General features: G+C 39.2%; 1 protein-coding gene across 7 annotated transcripts in view; it reads left to right on the plus strand.

The window, feature by feature from the left end:
• DOK7 (docking protein 7) overlaps window positions 1-26,861 on the plus strand; it is a 65,321-nt gene that overhangs the window by 10,482 nt on the left and 27,978 nt on the right. For all 7 annotated transcript variants that reach the window (XR_005955472.1, XR_005955471.1, XM_041471633.1 and 4 more), the window contains 3 exons: window positions 2,747-2,866; window positions 10,400-10,507; window positions 11,876-12,750. Coding sequence is in view for 5 of the 7 variants with exons in the window: in XM_041471633.1 (XP_041327567.1) it covers window positions 2,747-2,866; window positions 10,400-10,507; window positions 11,876-12,750 (1,103 nt within the window). In the remaining 2 variants the exon portion in view is untranslated. The remainder of the gene's footprint in view (window positions 1-2,746; window positions 2,867-10,399; window positions 10,508-11,875; window positions 12,751-26,861) is intronic.

Below are 26,861 nucleotides of genomic sequence, written 5' to 3' on the forward strand. Positions count from 1 at the left end.
GCATGTTTGAGGGACTGTACAATGCTTTACTGCTGGCTGCCACAGAGGACTGGCTGAGTGTTTCAGTCTTGTGCAAGTGGTTGGAGGCTGCTTTTCACCAAGTCTCATAGCCCATGGAGAGAGCTGAGTGAGCCCTTCAGTCTGGTGAACAGCTGCATGGTATTACACTGTGCATACCACACATTCCTTGGCTTCTAAATGCCTGTGCACCAAACCAGTTCCAACACATGACTGAGATTTGTAATTTCCAGTAGTGAATTTCTCAATTTTCTCAAGAAAGGAGAAAAGAAATGTAATCACTTGCTTTTATGTATGCTTTAGTTAAGCCCTACCTACTCATTCATCTCGCTTGATGTTTTTTGCAAGAACCCTCAGACTTCCTTCCCTTGCAGTCTAGTTCTACCTACCAAAACTAGAAAGAAAATGTTTCCTGTGAGAGTCAGTCAGCAATTAAGGTGCTCATACGAATAATAGAATCTACAAAGAGATTGCCTTTTTCTGTTGGATTTGTATCTGCATGCACATGGACATACACTCTTTGCACTGGTTATATAAAGGTCATCACATTTGGTTTTGGGATTTCCAAATGGCTGATAGTTTTTTGCGGAAAAAATCCTTTGAGTTAAGCAGCCAGCTCACATGTACACATTTACTTTCTTTGTTTCCATTAAAGTCAAAGGCTTGAAGAGCCTCTTAGGAGTTTAAGTAACTCTTGACAAAGGTGATAAAAGAATGAAGTGGTCCAGATGTAGTCCTTATGTACAGAAATATTTGAGGAATCTTTTTTTTTTGCCCTGAGTGGCAACAGGGAGATGTAGGATTCTGCTGAATTATCAAGCCACATAGTGTATCACTGTGCTTGAGACCTGAATGTCCTCTGCTATGTTGTGTCTATATCCTGCTTGCTTTTGCTGCATAGAATGAAAAGGTCCTGTTCCTGTAGATTCTCTGTACTCTGTTCAGGGAGGAGAAGTCAGCTCAAAGAAAAAGCTGAATTTCAGATAATTCCTGAATGCATTGCACTCAGGATTTTTTAATCCTAATCCAATGTACTCTGACTTTGGCATCTCCTGTGGAGTGGAGGTGGGGCAAGACTGCAAGCGAGTCGCCAGCAGAAACCTTCATATCTGTCAGGCTGTGTGATTAGTGTTGTAGTCTCCTAGATGGCCTCTGATCAAGAAACCAGGGTGTGTTCATGTTTCTTTGGCTGCAGAATTCTTGGTAGGTAAGATCTGAAGAGATGCAAATGTGATGGAGAAACAAATCAAGTTATTAAGATGCCTCTAACCATGTTGTCTTGAATAGATTTAAGCAGAACTGGGAGAGACCTAAATGTGGCATAAATTGAGAATGACAGAAGAGTGTGGACCAGGATATGTTTTTCCTAGAGAGATTAGTTTACTGCTTGCTGGTTATACCTAATTCACTCAAATAGGTATTGTGGTTTGTGGTCCACTCTCCATTACCCTTTTTGTTTGAATCCCACAGCCCTTTGTCAAGCTGTCAAAAGTGTATCAATTTCTTAAGTGAAATGTGAGTATCCTGTTGGATATGACGGGGCGTATGTTTGGAAAGTGATGGGGATGAAGCCATTCTAGTCAAGATCAGTTCTGCTTCTTTGAGTAAAATTGGAAAAAATACTGATGCAAGTTGGAATTGGCTAGAGACATGCAGAAGTCAATTATGTCCAGATTAGGGCCTGAGTCACAAGGAAGGTAATGTGCAAAACCCTGCTGCAGGTCTAAGATGTGATATTGGAGTTTTCTAGTATGCTTGGCTGTGGTGAAGTGGCAGCACTTCTTCAAGGTCTATATACTAACTTAATTTCCCTTTTTGTCTGGTATTGAAGTTTTATTTCCCTGAAATTGCTGGTTACTGGGATGGTGTTTTGTCTGATGTTTTAAGATAATAATTTTTTTTTTCCCTGATGAGATTTATATTTGGACTAACAATTTGTAAAATGTTCTGTGGAGCCCTTCTAGTCTTTTGTGTTGTTCATATGTCATGTGTCTTGGAGCTCATAACTTGTTTGTTTATTTAGTGAATCTCATTCTAATTTTGCTTGGGGCTATTCTTAATGAATGGAAAGCAAATATCAGAATAGAGCAAAGGGTAAAGATCTGATGACAACCTGTGGAGTTGTGTTACGTTCTGTTAATAATAGACACATAGGACTTAGTCTAGGAAAATTTATACTATAATCCAGCAATATAACCAAATTCTAATTTGTTGGCATATAAAAAGCTCCTCTTGCTTAAAAGTGGTTAAAAGTAGAATTAACTTGGTTCATTATTTTGAAGACACTTTAAGTATTCCTGACGCTTCCTGCACAGTTAAGTCTGAGCTACAAAATTTTAGGGGTAAATAAGAACAAAAGACCTAGACAGCTGTTGAGAATAAGGTGTCTGTTTTGACATTGAGGGGGGATTGGAACTAAATGATCCTTAAGGTCCCTTCCAACCCAAGCCATTCTATGATTCTAGAACACTACTTTAACTGCCTGAATGTCATAAAATTAGCATAAATTATTAGACAGCTATTGAATTTATATGTATGTTTGAGGTATCGTGTGTTTGTGCTGACCTGAATTTTTTATTTCTTTTCCCAGGAAAATATCTTGTTGACTTCTTTTCATGGCTTGCACTTAAATCTCTTTTAATTGCTGTATTATAAATAGCTTCAGCTAAATTTATTTCTGGTGTTTCCAGGTGAAAATCCTACATATTTATGTTGTGCTTTCTTGCAGGGGCTGGTGTTTTTTTCCTGTCTTGTGCTGAAGGGGAGCAGATCAGCTTTCTGTTCGACTGCATCGTCCGCGGCATCTCCCCGACCAAAGGCCCCTTTGGTCTGCGTCCAGTGCTCCCAGGTTAATACAGGAAGTACAGAGTAACCCAGTGAAGCAGGAGCTTGTCATGTCTCACACCCACTGCTGCTGGTGTGAGAGCAGCTCTCAGACACTGAGGGTGTGCAGAGTGCAAAGTGGTTTTCATTCTGAAATGTCACCGTACAGATTTATAAGCTGGATGTACCCAGTTTCCCCCTGCTGCTCTGGTTCATTTATGTTTCTGGTTATATTGCTAACTCCAGCCTTCTCTTATTTAACAGTACTGAAAGATGGCAATTTGAATTGCAAGGAATCCTAGATTTTTTAAACTTACACATTTAACTTGGATCCAGGTCTGCATTGCTATTTTGATAGTTTAATGGAAAACTAACTTCTGGAGCATTTTGAGTTTATCCAAAACTAAGTTCTAAGTCTTGTCAGCCTTAGAAAACCTTGTCAAGCCTCCACATCACATTTAAGTTTTCCAACTTAAGTTTTTTTCCTGATGTCTGAGGATTAAATTCCTTTTCCTATTTTGTGGTAAGTGCTGCATGTACTGCAATGTTCAAAGGTGGCATCATAATAAAGCCTATTTCCTTTTGATTTCAGCAGATGAAGTAAAGTATTGAGTCAGAATGACTGTCAAACAGGACAAAAGTGTAGAAATGAGATTGCAGAAAATTGGCTGTGATTTGGTGGTGGCATACAGTAGGAATAAGTTGCAGAAATGGTGAATGATGAGCTGGGATTTGTGCAATACTTACAATTTGTGTAAATGTTAGGCAGTTAATAAGTGTTCAACAGGGTTTTATTGCTGTTATAAGGTTAAGATAATTGCAGGAAGGAAATGTGATGGAAAAGATTAGATCTTTAGCTTATTAGATCTTTAGATGATGAGAAGCTTGTGAAAATAAATTATGAAAAAGTAGCTATTAGTTAAAAATTAGTAAATGCAGTAAACACAAGTTCATGTTGTCTCTCTCCTGATTGTAAGGCAGAAGTAAGTTAAATAATCAAGCAGAATAGTAGGCAAAAGTCATTCTTGTGTGATGATACATGTTTGCTTTCAATTAACTGGAGTGTTTAAATAAAGAAGCAAACAGAAAAAAACCCAACAACAGAAACACAAAAGTCAGTGTTTATGCTTAAAGCTTTGCTATTGAACACATTTTTCTGCATATCTAAAACTATGTGTGTATGTAAATATATGTATACAACCCCTGAGTCTTGTCAAACAAAAATTTCTATCTGGAAAAAATAAGCATACAAACAATTATTCTGCTGTCTTTTTTTTTAATTATTATTTTGAATTTTAATTTTAGCACAGGTTTTGAAGGTTCATTTTTGAGAAGCATGTAGGAGTAAATCTGCTTTCATATGTTAGTTATCTCTTCTGGTGTTTGTGGGTTGTTGTGCCACATACCACAATCTCTTCCCTCCTTCAGGAACTCTGACCTCACTGAGGTGCATGAAGTGGATATGGAATGTCCTGGGGAGTATTTGGTGTTTTTTGTAAGAGAAGATCTTTTCCCTGAGGTTTTTCCATTTCTCCTCTGTGCTTGATGTATTTACAATTAAAATCTCATCCACTTGATTCCATCTCATTTCCCTGGACAGGAGAAGTGTTTTGTCAAGAGTTGTGCTCGTGTACTTGCAGACTCCTTTGCCTTTATTTATCTAAGCTACCTTGAGCCCTCTAATTTTCATTCCTGTGTATTTTACCCTTTTCTCTTCCAGTTTGTTGTTTCTCCCTATGTACACATTCCTTGGGAAAAAAAAAATATTCTTTATTTATTATCCCATGCAGAAGCTTGTACAGATCTGTTTAAGGCACACACTGATGTACAGTTCTGGTGATTCATCCATAAACTAATTTTCCTTATCGAGTGTGTTGTTACACAGAATGTACTGTATTGCTTGAAAAGGTCGAGTCTACCAGCTACACACCATGTGTCAGGTATTGAAATTCACTCAACCTTTGAAAACATCAGCTTGTAAACAGATTAATTATCTGTACACTTCAGGCAACTAGATCAAAACTTCCAGATTGGGGATTCTACCAAGAAACCTCTTGTCTATTTAATTCATATTTACTGCAGTGCAGAATGCTACACAGCTTCAACTGTACTTTATGTATGCAATATTCTGCTTCTGTGCAATTTAAAAGCTTTTAGAGAAACCTTCTCTTCACAGTTTGCTACTTGAATTTGGCATCTTGCCTTTGCCTGTGCCTTTCCAACTTAAACATGAGCTATGCTTGAAGCACTGTGGTATTTTCAAGCAAGGAAAACACACAAAGGGCAGATGTACAGAGAAGGAATGTAATATGGTAAAAACAGTCACAGTGACAGTGTTGGACACCAACTCCCACAGTACAAATATAATCTATAGCTGTTATGCAATCAATGTAGTCTGTCCTTGTCTTTGTAGGAAAGATGAATTCATGAAGCCAGTTGCTTCATGTATGAGCAGCTCAACAATAAAAGGGGTGCTGAAATATTTATGTGTTATCATGATTAGGAGTGTTATCATTAATAGGAGATGGTAGAGAATGGTTTGAAGAGGACTGAAAAATGACCAGTTTTCTTAATTGCTATAGAGATTCTTAAACAAATGTAAAATAGCCAGTATCCAAATGAAATTGGAAACTGGGTGTGCAAGGGGTGTTTGCTCAAGGACAATATTCACATCTTCTTTTCAGGATTGCAGTTTTAAAAACTATACCTTATTTCCTTAAAAGCATGGTGTTCTTATCACATGGATATATGACTGCTGTACGTATTTTATGATGTCATCTATAAAATATGCAATGAAAATCCAGTGCAGTGGAACTCATAAACTTGACTTGCCCTTGCAAGGTTCCACAATCTGGTCTAATCTCTCAGCAGACCAGCTTTGAGCAGCCAGTCAGACTAGAGAACTCCTGAGATCCCCTCCAAAATGAATTATTCCATGATGTTTTGGAAATGAATTAAATTACTATTCTTGCAATAAAAAAAAAAAAATTCTATTATGTGTACACCCAAAATAAATTGGAAAAGGAAAAGAAAATTGGATGTTTTATGGTTTGTTACTTGTCGTACTTATTTTGGGAGTCCATTAACTTTTCAAAATTGTACCTCAGTAGTCCTATTGATATCCATTAGCAAATTGGAGGTTTTGATTTGTTAAAAGCTGTGTGATCAAGTCTCATAAAACCCCTCAGAGACATAGAAAATAGGAATGTGAAGGTCATGTAGGTATAGGTATCTGTAGATATTTTTAGGAAGTGTAATATTTTAAATTCAGGACTTGAGTGGTGGCTATGGGTGGCTTGCTTTCCCCAGCTGTTAGTTGGAAGAGAAGTGTTGTAACTGGCTACTAGCATGATCTCTTTTTTTTTTTTTTTTCCCCTTGAAGAGATATTTAGAAAACAGTCCAGAGAATTTACATTCTGTCTTGACAGAAGTCTAGATATGGACTTAGTAATGAATCTCTGATTGCAAGATTTGTAATCTATACTGAATTGCGTGTTTATTATTTGAGAGATGTTTATCAGGTGTGTGTTGAGCTCCTTTTTTTCACTAGCAAGATTCATCAGTTGAATTCCAAACCTGAGCACAGCAAAGGCCCAAGAGCCCATCAGGGATATCTTTGATCAGTGGGCAGACCAGTACTCTCTCTTTCTGATTATGTGACAGTCTAATCCTGCAGTCTGGAAAGAGCCCAGGTGTAATGTTGATAGTCTGGATGCTCTCTTTTAATCTGGAAGCTTCTTCAGGCTGCTTTGTGACTGACTGGAGAGCATACAGTTGCTGCTTGCTGAGGATCCATCTGATGCTCTTTCTTTTTGTTGAAACTCAATACTCCTTTGGCCATTGCAAGACAGCTCTGTGGCTGCCTTCTGCAGTATTTTTACCAAATAGATCCTCTTCAGACTTTTAGGACATCTTTTCATTCCTCCAGACATCTTACTAGGTGTGGAGATGTTAGCAACCTGGTGAGGGTCCAGGCCTGATTTATAAATGTGCCTACAGTTACACTGGAAGAAAGAAAAGAGATTTTCAGCCTATCTTATTTAATTTTGTTTAACAAAGTAATTAACCAGTGTTGCATTTTAAAGGTGCACATAATCAATTAGGTAGCTGCTGACTAAACTGGATACAATACATTTTTCCCTGACAGGTGCTTATTGAACAATGCTGGAGCTTTGAATTACTATGACACTTTATTCGTATGTTACCAAAATATTCTAAATCTCCCACGATGAGCAGCTGATGTGGCTTTAATGAATACCCACCAACGTAATGTAAAAATAAAATCTCCAGCAGAGGCATTTTTAGTCCAGCTAAATTTGATGTAATCCTTCCCCTTTGCCCCAAAGCAGTGTTTAAGATTTCGATGACTGCCTCACACAAAAGATGATTTTCTTCATAGCATGGGATCCATGTTTGATTGGAAAATGATAAGAAAAGTATTAATTGAAGGACCTGAATGAATCACAGGACAGGATCCATTTGTTAACAGTTTGTGAAAGGAAGGTGCTAATTGTTCTTGGAGCTGCTCTCGGATGTTGTGTGGGCAGAAGCTGTTGGACTTCCTTGGACAGCTGTCTCAGTACCGGTCATGCTGCTTCTGTCCCCCTGAGTTACTAACATGGTAAATTGCCACCCAGTTATTTAGAGGTTTTGTATTGGGGCATGCAAAAGGTAGAGGATGATGCCAATAAGTCCAACTTGTAGCATTATGGCCTAAAAAATGTATTAAAAAAAGGGTTATCACAACAGCACTCATGGGAGTCATAGGTTATGCACTCCAGTGAGGACTGGTCCCTAAAAGGTGGCTGCCAGTGACTTCAGTCCATAGTCAGATCCTGTTGGAAAATGTCCTGATTAGAGCTTGGTCATCTGTAACCAAAAATACTGGTACAAGAATCTGTTACTTCTGGGGATTAATTTGTGTGTGTTTTCCATAGAAGTCTGGCTTATTAGCAGAGAAGATTAAAGATGAAAACTAAAACTTAGGTAAGACTGATAGGTAAAAAACTTAGACTGTGTGTGTTTGTCAGGTTTTGAAGTTATTTCTCTTGGTATTTCCTAGAATTTGCTGAGGAAGGTTCTTCTGCTTAATCTTCCACTGGGTAATGGAAGCAGCACGTAACTATGAACACAATTTTATACAAATGTTTTATCCATAGGCAATCTTTAAGGGGAAGTTTAACAAAAAAATTACCAGTTCTATTGGACAGACAGTATGCCTAGAGCTTCCATGTTGTTGGGTGAAACCTGGTGTGTTTTGTGGCTGTGCAGCTGATAGGGAATTTGGCTTCTGGAAGCAATTGAACATGTGAAGTGCAAACTTTATGACTTGGACTTCCCTCCTACCTCATCTTGTATTTTATTATAAGCCAATTTTATAAGATCAGTTGTTTGACCATTTTTTTTAAAATTGTATCTTTTGCTGTCTGTAAGAGGGACATCATTTACTTAAGAAACCTAGTTGTTGTGTAGGTGCCCTAGTTATGTTTTGAAAATCTGTATTTGTCAAGTAGTCATATTCTGAGGAAAGTGAAAGGACCTTACCTATTGAGAATTCTTTGGTGTGGGAAGGGTTAGTGTCTGTTTGCATCTTTGACCAGTTTGCTGATCTGTTATGACAACTTTGTACTCAAAGTGTTTGTAGAATATCTTGGACCTTTTTTGGACATAAGGCATTTAACTAGATGCAGCAAAGTAACTGGAGGAGAGGACATTAAAAATAGGCAGCAGCTTGTAACACTGTATGCTACTGAGCAGATCTTTGCATGGACCTGTCTGGGTTGCACCATAGGTGCTGGTGGCCAAATGTTGAGTTTTCCTTTGGCAGAGGTCCATATGGAAGCACTGGGGGTTTCATTTGAGAAAGCAGTTGCAAAGGTTTGAACTAGTCAATGTCTAATGTGAACTACCTTGCAGTGTAAATAGGAATGGACATCTAGCAAAATAATCCACATCAAACAGTCCTATTTTCTGTCTGAGCTGGGACACACAGGGGTCACAGACCCTGTTTGTCATGGGCATTGTTGCCTTGTCCCTGTTAGAACACCCTTGGGTTCCAATGTGTGTTGTTACAGATGGATTGTGTATATCTTGGCTTTTCTGCTCATCTTACCCAGATGGCAGTCTGCAAAAGATGGAAACCTCCTTGACATGGGAAAGAAAAGTTAGATAAAGTTCAGCATTGTCATTTCTGTTCCTACTAGGACAGGTCAGAAAGGGAATTTGATTAGGGAGGAGGGATGTGGCAGTTTGTTTCTTGGGGCAGTTGATAATGTAGGGTGCTCCCATGGAGCTTTAGCTGAGCTTGCAATGCTCCTTCCCCTGATTATGAGCTTGCTTTGATTGCTGTGTTGACAATATCAAAACCAAGTATTTTAAAACTAAAAGACCTGGGGTGAAAATGAAACTTTTCTTTTGTCTTTACAACTGGTTTTTGTCTCTCAGTCACAACAATGTATAGCCTTTCTTATCCCTTTTCCCTCTCTTATTAAATGATTCAGTGTTTTTGTGGTGTGCTTCTACTGCCCATTTGATCAGATATACAAGAACAGCAGTTGTGAGGAAGCTAATCTGTTTTCGCTGTCATTAATTACTTTCCCTGTGTATTAATAAGAATTACTGAAGTTTCTGATGATGAACAAGTTAGCAGACCATATCCTTTGCAACTGCTGAACCTGACACACTCATCATTGCTATTTGAAGGAATCTGTAAGGTTTCTCTTGGGGTAATGGTTATGATTACTTCCAGCATCTGGTTTTATTGTTATGCCTGCTGGAAATAAAATGATTTAGAGGAAACTGGCCTGTTTTACTGATGAGACTTCCACATTCTGTTTAACTTTTGGTCTTTCTGCTTTTTTTGGAATATAATGAACTGCCTTCAGTGAAATAATCTCACCTGGAATGGCAAGCTCACTAAAATGTATGGGGAAAATCCCTAACAGTACATTGTAGAAGTTATATCATCCTAACATGTCTTGTATTCAGCATGAAGACAGAGAGCCACCAGGCTGCTTATTTTATCTCTGATGTCTGAACTTAATGACCATCTGAACATCCAACTTGAAAGCAAAGTTTTTTGGATGATTTGGATTGGAAGATGTCGTTTAATCCCTCTGATTCTGACTTTATGATGTAGATTTGTAAATTTCTAGGATAAAAAAATTTGGTCTTTCTGAATGTTAAAATTCCCAGTGAATCCAGTGAATTCAGGACAGATTTTATGTGGGTCAAATTAGTTTTCAAGTCCTCTAGACTTGCTGGATGCTAAATTTTTCTGTAGCTATTGACTTTGGTGCTGTGCTCTTCAGTGTTCTGTTCCTTGTGGTAACTGTTATAGACATTGGGTATAATCTCTGAAAATCTTTGACACTTTTAATTTTAAGTTACTGTGTAGCACATGCCCAGGATGTGCCTGAAATCAGATTGTCCCATACATTTTTCTCAGCAAATTGAATTTCCAATTCAAGCGTAAGAATGTAATTTTCTCCTTCTTTATTTTTTTATTTATTTTCCACATTACCTCCTTTATTTATTTATTTTCTGTTTCTTTTTAAAGATCCAAGTACAAACCCAGCCTATTCAGAAGAAAGATTGGCTCATGAAGCTTTGCAATTAGAAAAGCGCTTGAGCTTGCTGTCTCATACAAGTCGCCAAGGTAGTGGAGGTAAGAAATACCTTTAATTAAATAAAAATATTATGCTATGTTCCTTCCTGCCCAGGCTTTAAAATACTAGAGAAATGGTCAAGACATTTATTTGTTCTGTGTCTTGTGAGGCAGTTCTCAAGACACAGAACAAATACCAGCATTGTCTGAAGTCCTTTGATGTCGACTGGAGGTTTTCAACTCAGCAGACTTAGTTTTGAGTCAAACACTATTGACCCAGGAAGACCATTTAGGATGCTGAGTCCTACTGAATTTTTGCATTTAAAACTTAAAAAAGAACTGTCTTCATCAAATCTGATATCTGCTTAAGTACCTTACTCAGTGCAGCCTTTGAGATGGACTCACTTGTATGGGTCACAGGTCAGGCTTACAGCAGATTTTTGCAGTCGCACATAGGACTCCTGTACTTTCCTCTGCTATCTGTACATGCCTTTTCTGGAGTTGTTAGTGTGTCAAAGTAGAATTGGTGTTTAGCACAAGCCTAAAAATTGTCCCTGTGGAGATCCTCAGGAACTTCGTTATGTGCTTATATACATGTCCATGTCTGCTTTGGCCTAGACACTGCTGGGTAATGTGACTAAATTCTAATGAGACTTCCTGAGGTTTTTCTTAATTAGCACATAACTGCCAGACTTAACTGAATGGATGGAAAAACAATGAGACTTGATAGATAAGCATGCCTGTTTTTTATTTTTTTATTCAGTCCTTCTGGTCAGAAATCATGGCCCAATTTCATGCACAGTTTCTGCCTTTGTGCTACAAGAAAGTTTTGTATTTCTTTTGTATTTGTTTGGTTTTGTATTTGTTTGTTTGTGTGATGTTTGTGTTTTGTCCTTGTGCCCTTTCATGCCAATGTTTATTTTTTTTCACTCGTATTCTGTTTTTGATGGCAGTAATTACCTGTTAAAATGCCTTTCTTGCAACTATCATTGAAGAAAACTGTCTTGCAATATAGACATAAATGAATTGCAGAAGATATTTTTGTATATAGATATGTAAACATTTTTATAACAGCATTATTTTTATTTGTACAGTGATGTATGACTATTTTGGTACAGCAACCCAATTAACTGTAAGAAAGCAAAATATGTTTGAAAAGGGGAGAGCTTGGTGCATAAACTTTAAAAATTTAGCCTTGAATGCATTATGTTCCACAGCATGGTAGGGTTATGGCAAGGTGACATACCATTGCATTTTGTTTTTCCCGTGGGGCTGTGAGTTATTGTAGGAATTCTGGCTTTCTGACGGCAGTTCCACTTACAAAAAGCAGATGGAATCTCAGGGCCCTTCCTGTTTGTACATACTTGCCATGCTTGAGTCTGTTGATTGTGTTTTAAACGTAGGTTGGTGTGCTTCCTTCTTTTCTAGGAGATGATAGGAGTATTTCAAGCTCATCTTCGGATACCAGCCACTCGGATGTCAGCGTTGGGAGCAGGCTGACAGTGTGGCCTGAGCAGTCTTCGGCCAGCACCTCTCAGGAGAGCCATGGGCTGGCAGCTGCAAAGGGCATTCACCTGGGAGAAGAGAAGAACCTTCCAGAAGGGGCACGTGGCATCACTAAACCCCCTCCAAAGCCCCTCCGATCCAGACAGCTGCAGGAAATAGGTCGTCAGAGCTCTTCTGACAGTGGAATAGCTACTGGCAGTCACTCTTCCTACTCTGGGAGCTTCTCTTCCTATGCTGGGAGCTTAGACATTTGCCATGGTGATGAGTTTGGATCACTGCTAAGCTTGCCATTGAACTTTCCTTCAGATCAGAGTCTATGTACTTGCCCTCACAGTGAGTCCCAGAGAGGTGTGGGATCAGAGTATCAGGTTCCCAGCTCTCTCAGACACGTTTATGATATACCCAGGAGTGTGTTACAGGCAGCTTCTAAAGAAGTGCAACTGAAGAGTGCAGATTCCACGCTACCCAAGGACCAGGCCCTGCCAGCTCAAGGTGCCAGTGACCCAAGACTGCTACTACCACACTTGGAAGCACGGAGGGGACCTGAGCACAGCCAGCACAGAGGGAGGCCTTCATCTTTACTCACAGAAAGCAGCAAGGACTCAAGTGATGAGACATATGTGGATTTTGTTTCAAGGTGGTCAGACACAAAACCACAGGGACAGGTGTCAGACTCCAAAAGTAGTGAGCTGTCACCACCTGGTGGGGCTTCAGCTGACCCCTGTGACACATGTAGCCCCCACCTTGGGATGACCAGGGCTCTTTTTTCATCTTGTCCAATCTGTGGTGGACTAAAGGTAAATACCTAACACTGAGCGGATGCTAACAAACCTTAGTTAATAGAGCATGATTAATTTAAAGTTACCTAAGTTGTAGGTCATAAGTAATATTGTTTCCTTTATACTCTGAACAGGTAATAGCTTTTTCTGTTGTTTATGCTGAAATGGAGAGGCTTAGCACGTGATTTCCTCAAAATCTGTGCCTAGTCAAGGAAACACTGAACAATATAGACCACAACCATTACTTTTAAATTGGGCAATTTTGGCTTTGGGTACATGAAAGTGAAAGAGGAAAGTTTTGCAGCCACTTGATTTGTCATGTAATGGCAAGCAAGCATGAAAGACACTGACCTGTCTTGCTGTGGGTATTTACAAAGAAGGAAAGGAGGTTAAATAGTATATGCTGCGCTTAAGGAGATCTGAGTGCATACTTTTATTTTATTGATGTTTTTGTTTTCTTTGTCATTGTAGTTTGAACATACCTTGCACAAGAAGCCAGGTTAGACCCATTTCTCACTGGGGAAACACAAAATAGTCAAATCAGCATGGCAGTCTGGTTCTGTGACTGGCCAATGACAGGTACTTCAGAGCAGGTACACAAAATTTCACTAGCAGTCTACAAACAGGACAGTTTATTTGCAGAAAAATTTATTTTTGGTCACATAAAGACTTAATACCTAAACTGTGGAGGTTCACTTGCCTTTCCAAACACATTTGCCAGTTCTTGTCTTTTTAGGGGAGTAAGCTTTATACATTAATTATACATTGTATGAAAATGTATCTGATTTTATCCATGCTGGAGAAGATTTTTTTTTTTGGTGAATGTGTTTGCTAAACTTGAAGAAGGTAGAGCTGCTTGTATTAGTGAGCTTGTGAAAGGCTGGGAAGGTTAGAGGGAGTGCTTAATTTAGGGAATGTGTGAAGCAAGGATTCAGCAAGAGAGACTTCTGCATGAAGAATTAAACACTGCCATTGAAGTGTGTGCATTTAATTAAATATGAGATTACATAAACCACTGCTATGAAAAGGGCTTGAATGCCTTTTAGGTGATGAAAGAAAAAATTAAAAAGTTATAAATTTGAGGGCTTGTTTTCTTCTCATGAGGTGTTTCATGCATTTACATTGAGTGCCTTCACGTGTTTGCAAACTGTAAAGCTCTGTCTGCCTGGGCCACTTGCACAGCCCCATCACAGCACCTTGGATGTTACTGTGCCATGTGCCTGCAGCACTTGGCAGTAGGGAGGCACTTGTGGGACAAGTTTTCTAAGGCTGTGGTCAGTAGGATCAGTGATCTTCCAAGGCCATCCTTGCCAGCCACCTGCACCACGAGCCCTCTAGCCCAGTTCTGGAGGCCTGGCTGCAGGCAGTGGGGTGCACTGCCAACATCTGCTGTTGGCCTCCTGTGGCTGCTCCCTGTGGTCAGGGAGAATTTAGGAAAAATGGCCAAGACTGATTTCTGGAAGGGCTCTGCTTTGGGATTAGAAGGTTTAAAAGTGGCTTTGTTATAGAGAGGGAGGAAAGAGGTAATTCAGCTACAATTAGCTCATGTGGTCTAAATGTTTCTGCATGATCTGAATTGTTGGTTTAGATGTGAATTTGTCAGATCTTACTCTGGCTATCTGTGGAAGATGGGAAGCTGAAAGTGAGTGTTCCATTGGATATCTTCAAAATCATTAAAAGCTAAATTATGTCACTACAACTGCCTGTTGACCCCAGTGACATAAATACCCACATCCTTTATTACAGAGTGCTGTCAGGTTTAATGGTGTTTCTAGCTGCCCTAGTAAGTTGGCAAGAATTGTCTATACTTAAACAAATTTAGTGATAAACACTGGTGCAACCTTCTTACTGACTTTTGTTTTAGCATGAGATATGCATATCTGCTTTTTTTTTTTTAAGAACCCATTTATATGCAGTCACAAAAGAAGTCTCATTAAATGGAATGATTCATGGGTTTGTTTTTACTTTTGAAAGAAAAAATAACCCTTTGTGCAGTCTCTTGAACTGTCACAAATGAGTTATTTTAGCAGTATTTGATGGACACTGTCTTTGTTTCTCCTGACGAGTTCAGTGAAAGCACAAATTCACAGACTGTAACTAAAAAATAATTATTACTCCTTGTACTTTGAACAGAATATATTTAAGTTAGGGCCAGGAAGAGTTGATTTATGGATTGATGAAAACACCAGGTCTTCATGTTTATTCAAATTCACGTTCAAAAAGCTTTAATGTGCCGGTGTATGGAGTTCCTTTGCAATTTTGAGTTAAGCTGTTAATTAAATTGTGTTAATGGCTTTTAAATGCCTACCATTTAAAGTGACCTGTGTAGTGGAAAGTCTGCAGCAGTAATTAAGGCTATAGGCTTTTGTTTGTTTTGTGCCCTTTGGCACAAAAGGGAAATGGAGGTTAGGTTTGGGCATGTTGTGTGTGCATGTTGGGGTTCAGCATGTGAAGAGTTGGAGAGAGGTTGCAGGGTGAAGATGTGCATATGTGGAGGGCCTGGTGGGGGTCCTGATGGGGATTGACTTGTTAAGAACCACCTCCTCCTCTCATGACAAGGATGATGATGAAAACAGGGAGAACAGACCTGGGAAAGTGCCAAGGCTCAAACAGAAAATAGGGCAAGGAAGCCTTTCTGTCACTCTGCATGAAAAATACAACCAGCATGAAAAGAGTTACTAAATATTGCTTCTATTACTTGTATATTGTATTTCACATTAGACATTGGGGACTAAGAAGCAAGCATGCAGGGTGATTTGCTTTCTGTTGTACGTAATTGTGCTGTGCTCAAGACGTCCTTTACAGATTTCCAAGGTGTGCTTTTGCTATGTAATTTGACCCAGTTGATTTCAGTGCTGTAGATGATTGCAGAGGTGAATTAATTGTCTATTGTAAGTATAATTTAAGCTCAGAATTGATTGTTACAATTTCTGAGTAAGCTGTAGAGATTTATTATTAGACTTGACTTATTATGTTTTTAACTACTTAACTAATACTAATTTGATGAATAGAATTTCATTGTATGCTTCTTGCTTTGTAACTTCCTTTGATGCTATAGTTTGAGAAATGTCAACTTTTTTATAGGTTTTTTTTTTACACCATTGTTTGTAAATTTTCGTAGAAGTCTGAAAAATAAAATTATTTTCCAACTGGTTTTGTTCTTTTCCATCTGACAAGTTCTGGGTTTCATTTTGCTTTGCTTTTTGTCTCCTGACCTTCTTCTTGCAAGTTGAATTAATATGGAGTGTTTATGGCTGTCTCTTCATGCTACTTAGTGTAATACTCAAATAACTGTTGACAGCTCCAAATGTGTCTATTAGTAGTAATTACATTTATGTATGTCTAGCTCATGCTAAACTCATATTTATGTCAGTGGGAGTTCTTATTTATGTAGAAATATAGTCATGAGTACTGCTTTGGTAGTGAACTTGCTATGATAGAGGGGAAAAGAAGTTGTCAGTTTATGTGTGGCTGTTGTCATCAATCTCTCTTGGTATTCAGCCACCAACTTGAGTTGATGATTTTAAAATACCAAGGCCTCCTTGGGGACAATATGGTCCCAAATTAGGAGCTAATCTACCCAAATTCTCTGTGAGGTACTTGTATAATTCCTGCTACCACAGTGACTCTGTGCCTCCAACTTTGAATCTCCCAGCATATCTGTAGTAAGTGGAAATGTGGTGGTCTTGATGACTAAAAGAGGTTTTGTCAGGCAGCGTGATCCACAGCACTGAGAGGCTGAGAACCCTTCCCTACACAATCCAGGGAGGACTGGCACCTGCCTTGGGAGCACGTGGATCTCAGTTTAAGTGAGGACTTGGTTTGGCTAGGTGGTAGGATATTTAACTCTTTTAGTCTGTCCTGTAGAAACGGCTTTATTTTGCATTACAACTCCACGGGAAGGCGTGTGCATGCCTGGAGCAGGCTCTTTACTGCTGGGCTTGATCATGCAGCCCCACGTCCCCCTTTCAGAGCTGGATATCACCTGCAGCCTTGGGTGAGTGCAGAGTCTCTGGGTTCTGGAGAAACTGAATGTCCTTGTGTCCCTTGTGCATTGCAGACCAGGGAGAGAGACGAAGCCTAGGGAGAAGCACAGCTGATGTGACTTCAGGCAGAGAAGGGGCTGGAACTCTGCAGCATCCTACACTGACTTGCCTGGTAGTAATCTCACCAGGGTCATGAGCAGCCTGTCACTGGGTTAGGAATATAGCCTTAATCTTCCAAATCCTGTACCAACCCTTAACCATAGAGTTAGCTGGTGTTTTTCCTGTCGTTGTAGATGCTGCTTTTGAAAGTGGTGAAAGAGAAGGCCTGTAAGGTGTTAACTTTCTTAGTGAAATCTGAGAAATGGCAGCTGCATGACGACCTGGCCATATCTGTGTAACTGAGAATGTTTTAATTTTTTTTTGGCTTTTAATCAAGTACTTTTCTAATGTAGTACTAAAACAGATACTAAAGAAATCACAATGTACTGTTATCTACAACCTTAATTTGGCTATTATTTTCTGTTGGGAGTCATTACCTCTTTCCCCAGGAGACTGAAAACCTTATGTGTTTATCTTGTACTGTGTTTATTTCCATGCTTTCTCTGACAGTGTAGGAACATGATTATTTGTAATTGCACATCTTTTGCATCTCTTTTTTTACAGTATTGATGTGTGGTGCTGTAACATTTTATGCTTCCTCCCACCTTTAAAAAAGCTACAAGCTGTCTAAATTCTCAGCTGAGAAGGATGCATTTGTCATCTTCAAGAGCATTGTTGCTGCTTGTATTTCTGCTCTAATCTCAGAGCTCTGGGCAGTTGGGCTACACACTGTCAGAACTATAACAGGAACAGTTTGCACCTCAGAGGAACCTGTTATTATTGACCTGAATGATGTGTTTGTGAGGTTTCTGTGCCTGGGTCTTGCTGACTTTTTGCATGAATTAGAAAACTTGCTTTTGTGCTCTTTTCTTTCAAGATTTAATTCCACTTGTTTTTCTATGAGTCCTGACTGACTGTGATACATGAACCAGCAGTGATGTGCATCTCTCAGCACGTGCCACCACTAAATAAGGTGCCTGCATTGGACAATGATTTGGCCATCTGGTATTTTGCTTACATTACTGTTACTGGAAAAGGCTTTGAAGGCTCTGAAATTTTTACAATAAAGTAGTGTTACTCTTCAAACTTTTCAGAGATTCAAAAGCATCTTATAGCCCACCAATTTTTCCACAGCTTCTTTCTGAAATAGAAGAAACCCATGATCATTCCTGCTCTTGACAATGAAATGCAGTCATTTTTGGAGCTGGTTATGCTGACAAAAGCACCCAGTGCTGTGCAGATTAAAGATGAGCAAAAGTGTGTTCTCCAGTTGAAGCTGACAGAAAAAAGGGGCACAAAACGGGTGGATGTAGTGTCAGGCTTAAAGCTACATTTATTTTGTTTTCCTTTTAGTAGTTTTGGCCAGGAGCCCAAGTCTATTGTAGAGATCAGATCCATCCTCTTGATCTCATCTCCCATCCAGGTGTGCTTATGCACTGTGTAGAGATATTCAGCTTGCAGGAAAGGAAGAATTTTTTTTCTTCCCAGTTCCCCAGTTAACTTGTCCAGTATTTTACTGCTTCTTGGCAGCTTTCAGGCTTCACTCCCAAGTATTCAAGGAGAGACCCAGCTTCCTTTTCCATTGCTGTTGCTGGTAAGAGCTCACATAAGTGACCCAGCTCTTCCAAAGGTGTGCGTGGAGGAGGTCAAGGGTAAGAATTTGGATTTGAGATGTCGCAGGAACACGTGAGGCATGCCAACCCTACCAGGGCAGTGCAGATCTGACTTGCTTTCAGCCCTGTAGGAGGTTACCTTATCTTTTATCGAAAAAATTGTACTCAAGGTACTTTCCATCTATCATGAAAGAATCCTCACAACTTCTGTGCAAAGAATAAGGGTTTTAATCTAAATTTGGAATAATAAGAGTTGGCACACTTTGGGATCTGGAACTAAGGGGAACAGACAGTCTGTGGTCTGTAATGGGAAAAGGAGTGCCTGCCGCAGAAGCACTGGTGAGTGAAATGATAACAATGTCAAGAGAAGAGAGCATCTTTCCTTACATGAGGGAATGCAGACAATGTAACTCAGCAGAATTCATTCTTCTGTACCAAACACAGGTGTTCCTGGATTGCTTTTCTGTCAGAGAGCCTTGGAGATCTTGATAAACCACATTATTGACCTTCTATCCCCATCACAATGAACAAACGGGAAAATTGGCTTCCTCCCCTAAATAAAATCAAGCTGGATAATAGCTTTTATTATCACTGATACCAATGGCTGCTTCTTCCTCTGTTGGGAGCAGTAGCTTTTCTGAAAAGAGAGAAATGCTTTGAAGAAGTCATATGACAATAAAAGCTGGAAAAAGTTCCCTTTGGAATGCAAGGTTTGTGGGGTTTCAGTTTTGATCCAGCTGTGAAGGAAACTTTTCACATTGCTTGGAATGTGGCCAAAATGAGAAAATGGAAGGCTTCTTTCTTTCTATCTGCTCTCTCCCCCCACCTTAAAATAGAGATCCATTTATTTCCAGAAAAAATTCAACAGACTCCTACAATCCTACAGAGTGTTAGCAGACACTTTCTATCTTCATTTTCTAAAAGGGAGAAAGTAAAATTCACCTGCAGAGGAAGGAAAGAGAGGAAAAGCATAGATGTAAGGAAAGCATAGATTACATGGAGCTGATCTCAGGGGAAGTGAATAACTCTAGTAGCAGCCCTGGATTAAGATTTCCAAGTTTGATTCCCATATGGTTTATCTCCTTCTGGAAGATTATAAGCAAATTTGCTTTCAAAAAACCTCAGTTCCTTGACTTGCATTTCTGAAAAATGTTTTTAATGTCTGCCAAGATCCTATTTTTAAGGTTGTGCATTAAAAAGACTATGCAGGAAATATTTTGTTTTGATTAACAGTCAGTGATATCAAAGTAATTGCATGGCTCAGAAGGAATAGGCGAGTGTCAGTAGGATAGCAATCACTTAGATGGGATGTCTGGAGGGCTGACAGCAGCTCCCTGTGAGTAGATGAGAGGACTGAAAATAGATGCTCAGTAGGGGTGTGACCTTTCCAACCAACCTTTTTAGACAGAGCCACTTAAAACTGGAAGTATGCAAATTAGAAGGGTGAAATGTGTTCCAACAACATTATACAAACTGTGCTTAAGCTTGTCCACAACTCAGGACAAGACATAGGAGTGGAATTAGTTTTGGTAATTCAAGATTCCCAGTATACTTATTAGTTCAAGACATCCATAGAAATACTTTTCTGGCTGACAACATGTCAGCAGAATTACAGTGAGTTGTAATTACTTGTAATCAGATTATATCTGAAGGTGTTTGTTGTGTTGTGGTGTAGGCAAATCCTTACTGTTTGTCATATTCGACCCTATTCCAAGTTACATTACTTTAGTCATAAAGAACAAATAATTTTTCCATCTATTATGTGTGTGAAATGTAATAATATGGTAACAACATCTTTGTATGGGTAATGCGATTTTGGGATTTGTTAGCATGAAAATATGTGGCAACAAATCTGCAGAATAGAAAATGGTTTATTACCTACTTCATTGAACCTACTCCATGGTTTCATTATACTGAAACCAATTTGAGAAATGAATCACTGTAATATATTTATATGTTCAGAACTGAATGAATGCTTCCCATAGGCAAAGAAGGTAGTAAATGTGCATAAGCCATTCTGCTAGAAAAATGCTTGCTAGTTTTCACGATGGACTGTTTTTAAAATTCCTTGGGATTTTATTTATTGCTTTATTATGCAGAGTTCTGAATGCTTCTGCTGAAATGCCGGGAAACTTGTCTAGAGGAGAAAAGAGAAGGAATTCTTTAGAAGCCCATAAGGAGGATAAGACTGTCAAATTTGCTGCTCATGCAATTGTACAGTTCTGACCAAAATGTCTCTCTGAGCTGAGCAGAAGTCTTGTGCAGACTTCAGCTCCTTTCCTTTGACACTCCTAGAAGCAAAGCCACTGAAATCAGTGTACCTAAAATGTTCACTTCATTAGAGATTGGTGATGCATGCGAGTTAAAATAAATAAGATGGACCTTTGATATTTAAAACAGGCAGATTTCAAACCCTGTCCCATAGTAGAAGAGTGGAATTGACTGCTCTGGACCTCAGGGAATACAGAAAGAATCCATATTGCAATCTGGTGTTCTTGCTCTGCCTGGCTTAGTGTTGAATGCATTTGACAAACCTGGCACCATGCTATAAAGCTCCTTGTCTATAGCAGACAAGCTGCTGGCAGGAGTTTGTGATGGCACAGTGGTGTTTTGGGCACTGTCTCACTTTATAAAGAGAGGTAAGCAGCTTGAGATTTGGACTGATGCAGGGATTTTGTGTTAGGGTTTTCTTGTGACCAGTTTACCTCACTCTATCTGTGATATCTGTATTTCTTTCCCGGGGCTGTTGTCTGATGGGATGGTGTTTCTACAGGACTTTGGATCTTGAAAATTCTGTCCAAGTGCTAAAGATTATATTAAATGCAATGTTGTCTACATGGCAGTGAGAGAGACAGAAAGTTTGTTTGCCTTTTAAGAGAACTGTGAACAGAAAAGGAAGTCATTAATGAGAGTTGCTAAAGGAAAAAATCAACCTGCCAGGATGAAGCAGCTGCTCCACAATTTTTGTTTTAAGTTAGTGGCAAGTCTATCAATAATTTTTATAACTTCAACAAATAGTTGCAAGCCTTTTTCTGTTTAATGAAAGACCACAAATCAGTGGCACTGAATAAGTTATTTCAAGAGAATTTTTTGTGTGTGTGAAATTGAGCTTGAAGAATGGTGTCTTTCAAAAACTGCAGTGACCAGAAAAAAGTTATGAATGTGGGAGCCTTACACTCAATTGATTCAGAAAATCTGAGACTGAGGACATGGCAGTTGAAGATCAGTTCTTTCTAAGAACAGGATTAGCCTGAGGGCTGAGCAATTTTTTAGCATTCAGAAAGGAGTAAGGTATCAAGAACATGCTTGAGGATATGCCTGAACTTCAAGCCAAGTTGCAACAGAGGGAGGAAAAAATGATACTGGTGTTATGTTTTCTCAATATATTCTTTTCTAAAATCCTTATGGAGAAGCATATTGCATAAAATCTTTTTTTTTGCAAGTTTTTTGGATGCAATGACTTTTTTTCCCCCCCAATTTCTCTATTAGATCAAAAACCATTTTGCCCAAACAGGGATTAGGTAAAACTGAGCTCTTCCCCAGTAGGAAGTGTGAGAGCAGATGACTGCAGGGAACTTCTGGAGCAGTGTTTTTGGTAGCCAGTTAGCCCAATTGAGTTCCCATGGTTCTGGCTAAACTTGGCTTTGAAATGTAGGAACTCTGGATAAGAACCAAGGTGACACAGTGAAAACCTCAGTTACTTCACCTGACCAACAGAGTAAATATTTTTTAAAGTGTGAAAAAAAACCTCTTTTTACCAGTTACACACAAACTTATCTGTTGCATTCCTAAATGACACTACAGAGGGAAGTTCTTCCTTGCATTCTGGCCATCCCTGTTAGTGTAACAACATTTTGTGTCTTGAAAAACTATCTTACTTCAGCCAGTAATTCAACCCATGAGTGTAGGACAGAAGCACAGGGAAAAATGTTATGTGGAGCTGCTATTTTTTTTCTGTCCTCTCTGGTTCTGCTCCAGAGAAATTTGATGCATCAATATAACAATGCAAAATTTGTGTATGTGTGTCAAAGTTAGACTGAACTTTTTAGGGTGGGATGAGGATGTTCAGGTCAAAATAAGTGTGTTTGGTATGATAAATGAAAGCCAGGATGTGTGAGTGAATACCAGTCATATATAGGGCTTATAGGCTGCAGTAAAATGCCTTTACTGCATGCAAGCTCTGCTTGTGTGTCCTCCTTGGATGTCTTTCCATGGTTTTTCTTCCAAAAACAGGGTAGATGAAAGAAAGCAGACCTTGGGACTTTCTCTGCAGGAGTTCAGTCCCACTCGAGTCCAAAGTGTAGATGGAAAAGGGGCTTTAAAGTTGACTTTGTGCTCCTAAGTCTTGTCACATGAGGATAAAGGGTTATTTGCTGGATAAAATGCAGCAGCCAGCTGTCAATCAACTAAAATGACTGTTTCAACAGCTGGGAATCAGTGGGACATGAACTCTGGCTGTGTTCCCTCTGCCCTAGCCACATCCTCTGCAGTAGTCTGGATTCTGTGGAATCCTCTGTTAATTCAATGCTGATTGGAAGCAATTTTGGATGTACTAGAAATTTGAGCCTGGAAAATATTAAGGAAATATAAACCTTTTCCAGATCTGGTTTATTAGAAGGACAGAGAAGTGCTAAGTGGGCTATATCAGGACTAGTAACTGTATACTTGAATCCCCTGTAGCACAAGGAAAACATTTCCAGATGAAGTTTGCTGATTCATCTCATTCCTGGAGACACAAAGTCAAGCAGAACACATGTGTTATAGAGATAACTACTATAGGAGACTTTGGAAAAAACTGCAGATATAATTGTGCCTAATAATTTATTGCACTGGTCTCTGATATAGAAGAAGCCTGGGAGTAGCCCCCATGGATAGTTAAGTATCTCTATCCTTTGAAGCTGTGCAGCTTAATTATAGTTTCATTACTTTTGACAAACCATAATTTCAGTGAGGGGCTGGGGATAAAGAAAAACACTTGTCTTAATTTTACTATTTTAAGCTTTTCCTCCCTTGTTTGTCCTTCTACTTCCATCCATTTCTTTCTACTGATGATCACTGATTATCTTGTTAATATTTTTTTTCTGGGAGAAGTTGACTAACTACAGCTCTAAATGTGAGGTTGAAAAGGGAGGAAAATGAACGTGAAGATCATATTGCAAGGCTTTCATTTTTGTTCTTCATAGGCCCATAATTAAGCCCACTCTAGTTCTCTCTCTGTGGAACAGGATGCACAGGTTATAACAAGGATTCTTTTCTCTGTGTCTTTATGTGGAATGGGCTGGAAGGAAGGAATCAAGTAACTAGTCTAATGTAAATTGGCATAGCTCCATCAGCTACAAGACAGGCACAAGTGTATTTTTAGTGCCAGCAGAAGATAAGCTCACACGGGAACAACAGTCTTGGGGGAAATAGAGGAAGAAAAACTTTTCTTAGGGCTTTCCACAGGGTGAATGTTTCAAAATGGTAATTAAAGCTTAACGTAAACTTTCTCCATCTCTAAGCCCACAGGGGCAGGTTTAGTTTGTCTCTAAGATCTGAGATTTCGCTTTGCCAACTTTTGAAATGTTTTCATTTGTGTCCTTCTCTATTTACTGTCACTGCAGCTGTAGAGTTGTAGTTGAACTCCTTATTTGCATTAATAGCTGACTTGGATTTTAAATCTTGTTGCAATCAGAAAACTTGAGTAAAGCTATACTTCATGCACTTTTGTGTGTAAATTTTCCCTAAATTGCTGCTTTGCTAATGACAAGAGCAAGGCCACCTGAATCCCTTTGTGAGCACGTATGTCCATAGGTCCTCATGTTAATGATGGTCCTTCTTGTTTATTTTCAGCCTCTCCAAGCTTCCTGCTCCATAGTACTTTTGTACTGACTTTGTCTTGACGTGGGTTAATGCTCAGAGCTCTGTGGTTTCTGTTGAGCTGCGCTGTTCTGAGAAAAAGTGCAGCAGTCCTTCCCATTGGCCAGGTGTTGACATCTCAGTTTCTGCACTACTGAGATGCTCGGTGGGGGCACAGTGAGTCTTGTGAACCTGAAAATGCAAAGGGAGTGGGTCATGTGAGGTGGTGCATCCCATCTGTGAGCACCTTGCCTCTCCTGTTTGTGCTGTGTGCTGAGCAAGAAGAATGAGCTGAGAGCCACACACTGATTATTTGCACAGAGTCAAATCTGGTTTTCATGCCTGCTTGGGCCCATCTGAGCCTCACTTTCAGTGTTAGGGGAGTTTTGCTGGAGTCTCTGCCTTATGTGGTTTCCTTGGGTGCAGAATGAGTGGAAATTAACAGATCTGTTATACAAGGAAGCTCAGACTGTCAAATACGGGGAAACTGAGTGTATTCTAAATAAAAAATGTTCTTGCAGAAGTGTAATGCTACCCCCTGTTGGAATTTGGGATATATGAAACATAAAACAGAATACATGGAATTGAAGCCTCTGACTTTGTGTACATTACTTTGTTTCCATTGCACTTGACAAGATTTTAGAAGTGCCAGTCTCTCTAAAAAAAAGTATTTTTAAAACATAAATAGGAAAGTTTTTTTTCCTTCCAGTTACCACTGAATTAAATCTAAAATATTCTTTCCTGGTGAAATACAGCTGCAGGCACAAATGCCTGTCATTTTTACTGTCTTTCTATAAGAATACAAAGGTATAACCTGTTAATGTTGATTTTTTTTGTTCACAAACATCTCTTCATAAAGTCCTTGTAACTTCTAAAAGAGAAATGCAGCCTCTCTTTTTGCATGGCTAAAGCTGCAGTGTTTACTGTGATTCAGCTGCAAGCTGAGGAAGAGCACTTGTGCTCACCTGTGGAAATGGGAATGGCTAAAGCAATGCTGTGGGTGCCCTGCTGGACATTGAACAGTCTGGAAAAATGTGTTTGATCTCTTGTGCATTGGCACTGCAGCAGGAGTTTCTGTCTGTGCTTTAGGAGAGCTGAGCTGAACAATGCTCTGGGAAGGGGAAAAGGGAATGTAATGTTTCTATGAAAACATCTCTAAAAAGCTGACAACACTGTTTTGAATTGGAAAATCTGCTGTGTGTCTTAATGCTTAAATTAAAAATTGTTCTTTTTCATAAAATTGCAGAACATCATCTGCTACTGTAAATCAGGACAGCTCAGCTGAGGAGTTGGGGGGAACAATGTAGATGATTCTAATTACCTTGAAGAATTGGTTGTCTTTATTTTGGCCCAAAGAATATATGACATACTGAACTTCAGATTATATTGGGGTATTTGCCTTTGTTCTTAGATCTCACAGTTGGAGAGAAATCATTTATCACTTCTGAGCTGAGTGTGGTTTATTTTAGTGTCAATTGTGTAAGGAGTCGTTCATGTCCTGAATGGTAGAATGATTATTATGAGATGCCTGGTGAAAGATGAGGCAGTGAAGGCTGAGGTTAATGCACTGCATTATGTACCTAGCATCAATTCACAGGGGTATTTGTTTAGGGTTCTGTGCTCTGAAATCAGGAGATGCTGTGACCCCACTGTTAAGTTTGAGGAATATATCCTGTGACATTTACATATGGTGTTTTTATTTTTCATGAATAATTGTTTTTCGTTCCAGTTTTCTAACTCCTCCAACATTCTGGCTGTGTTTATCAAATACATTGGATTAAAACTGGTTTCAGAGGCAATTTGCTGTGTCTGGTGTAGCCATTTCCTCTGGCTGGTGGAATTCTTCAGCCTAGTCCTGCCTCCTGCTGTGAAAAGTCCTCCTGTGTCATGAGCCACAAGTGAAATGTTCTCTGACTGTACTTCAGTGTCCTTGTCCTGTGAGGTCTCTGCAGAATCTTAGATGAGCTCATCCCTTCAGCAATATTCATAATCATTAGTGCCCATCTTTCCATTTGAGTTTCTTATACAGCTCTCCTAGAGGGTTTGCTACTGCAGCCTCTCTGCAGATTGTCACTATATTTATCCCTACAAAATCTCTATGAAATAATGAAGTGCTTCACCTGTATAGAAACCAGAGCTTCTGAATTTTACCCGTGGTTAAAGAGGAGAGACCCTCAAATTCACAGAAGTATTAAATAGTTTTGTTTCATCTGGAGCCATCATGTCAATCTTTGAGAAACTCAAACCTTATGAAATTAGTAAGAAATGGTAAGACAAACCCAAACCTCAGGGTTTGATAGAGGTGGCAGTGTCTTTATTTTTTTTATGAGCTATAACTTGTAGTTTTGGGCGTGTCTCTGTAATCACAAGATAGCTGATATTGCTGTTGGGACAGTTTAGGAGGGTTTGGTCTTTCGTGCCTTCAGACTTTGCTATCAACCTGGGGTGTGTGTGTTACTGCTTTGGGTCAGCTGTACATTCTTCTGACTTACATTTTTGTCTAGCAAGTATGCAAGCTTGGCTTGTAGCAATGCCTGGAGACAGATACAAACATCACTGATGTGTTTACACCAGGTATTTTATAAGACTTGGA

This window comes from Pyrgilauda ruficollis, unplaced genomic scaffold (assembly GCF_017590135.1).
Source record: "Pyrgilauda ruficollis isolate IOZ18807 unplaced genomic scaffold, ASM1759013v1 scaffold1, whole genome shotgun sequence".
NCBI classification, from domain to species: Eukaryota; Metazoa; Chordata; class Aves; order Passeriformes; family Passeridae; genus Pyrgilauda; species Pyrgilauda ruficollis.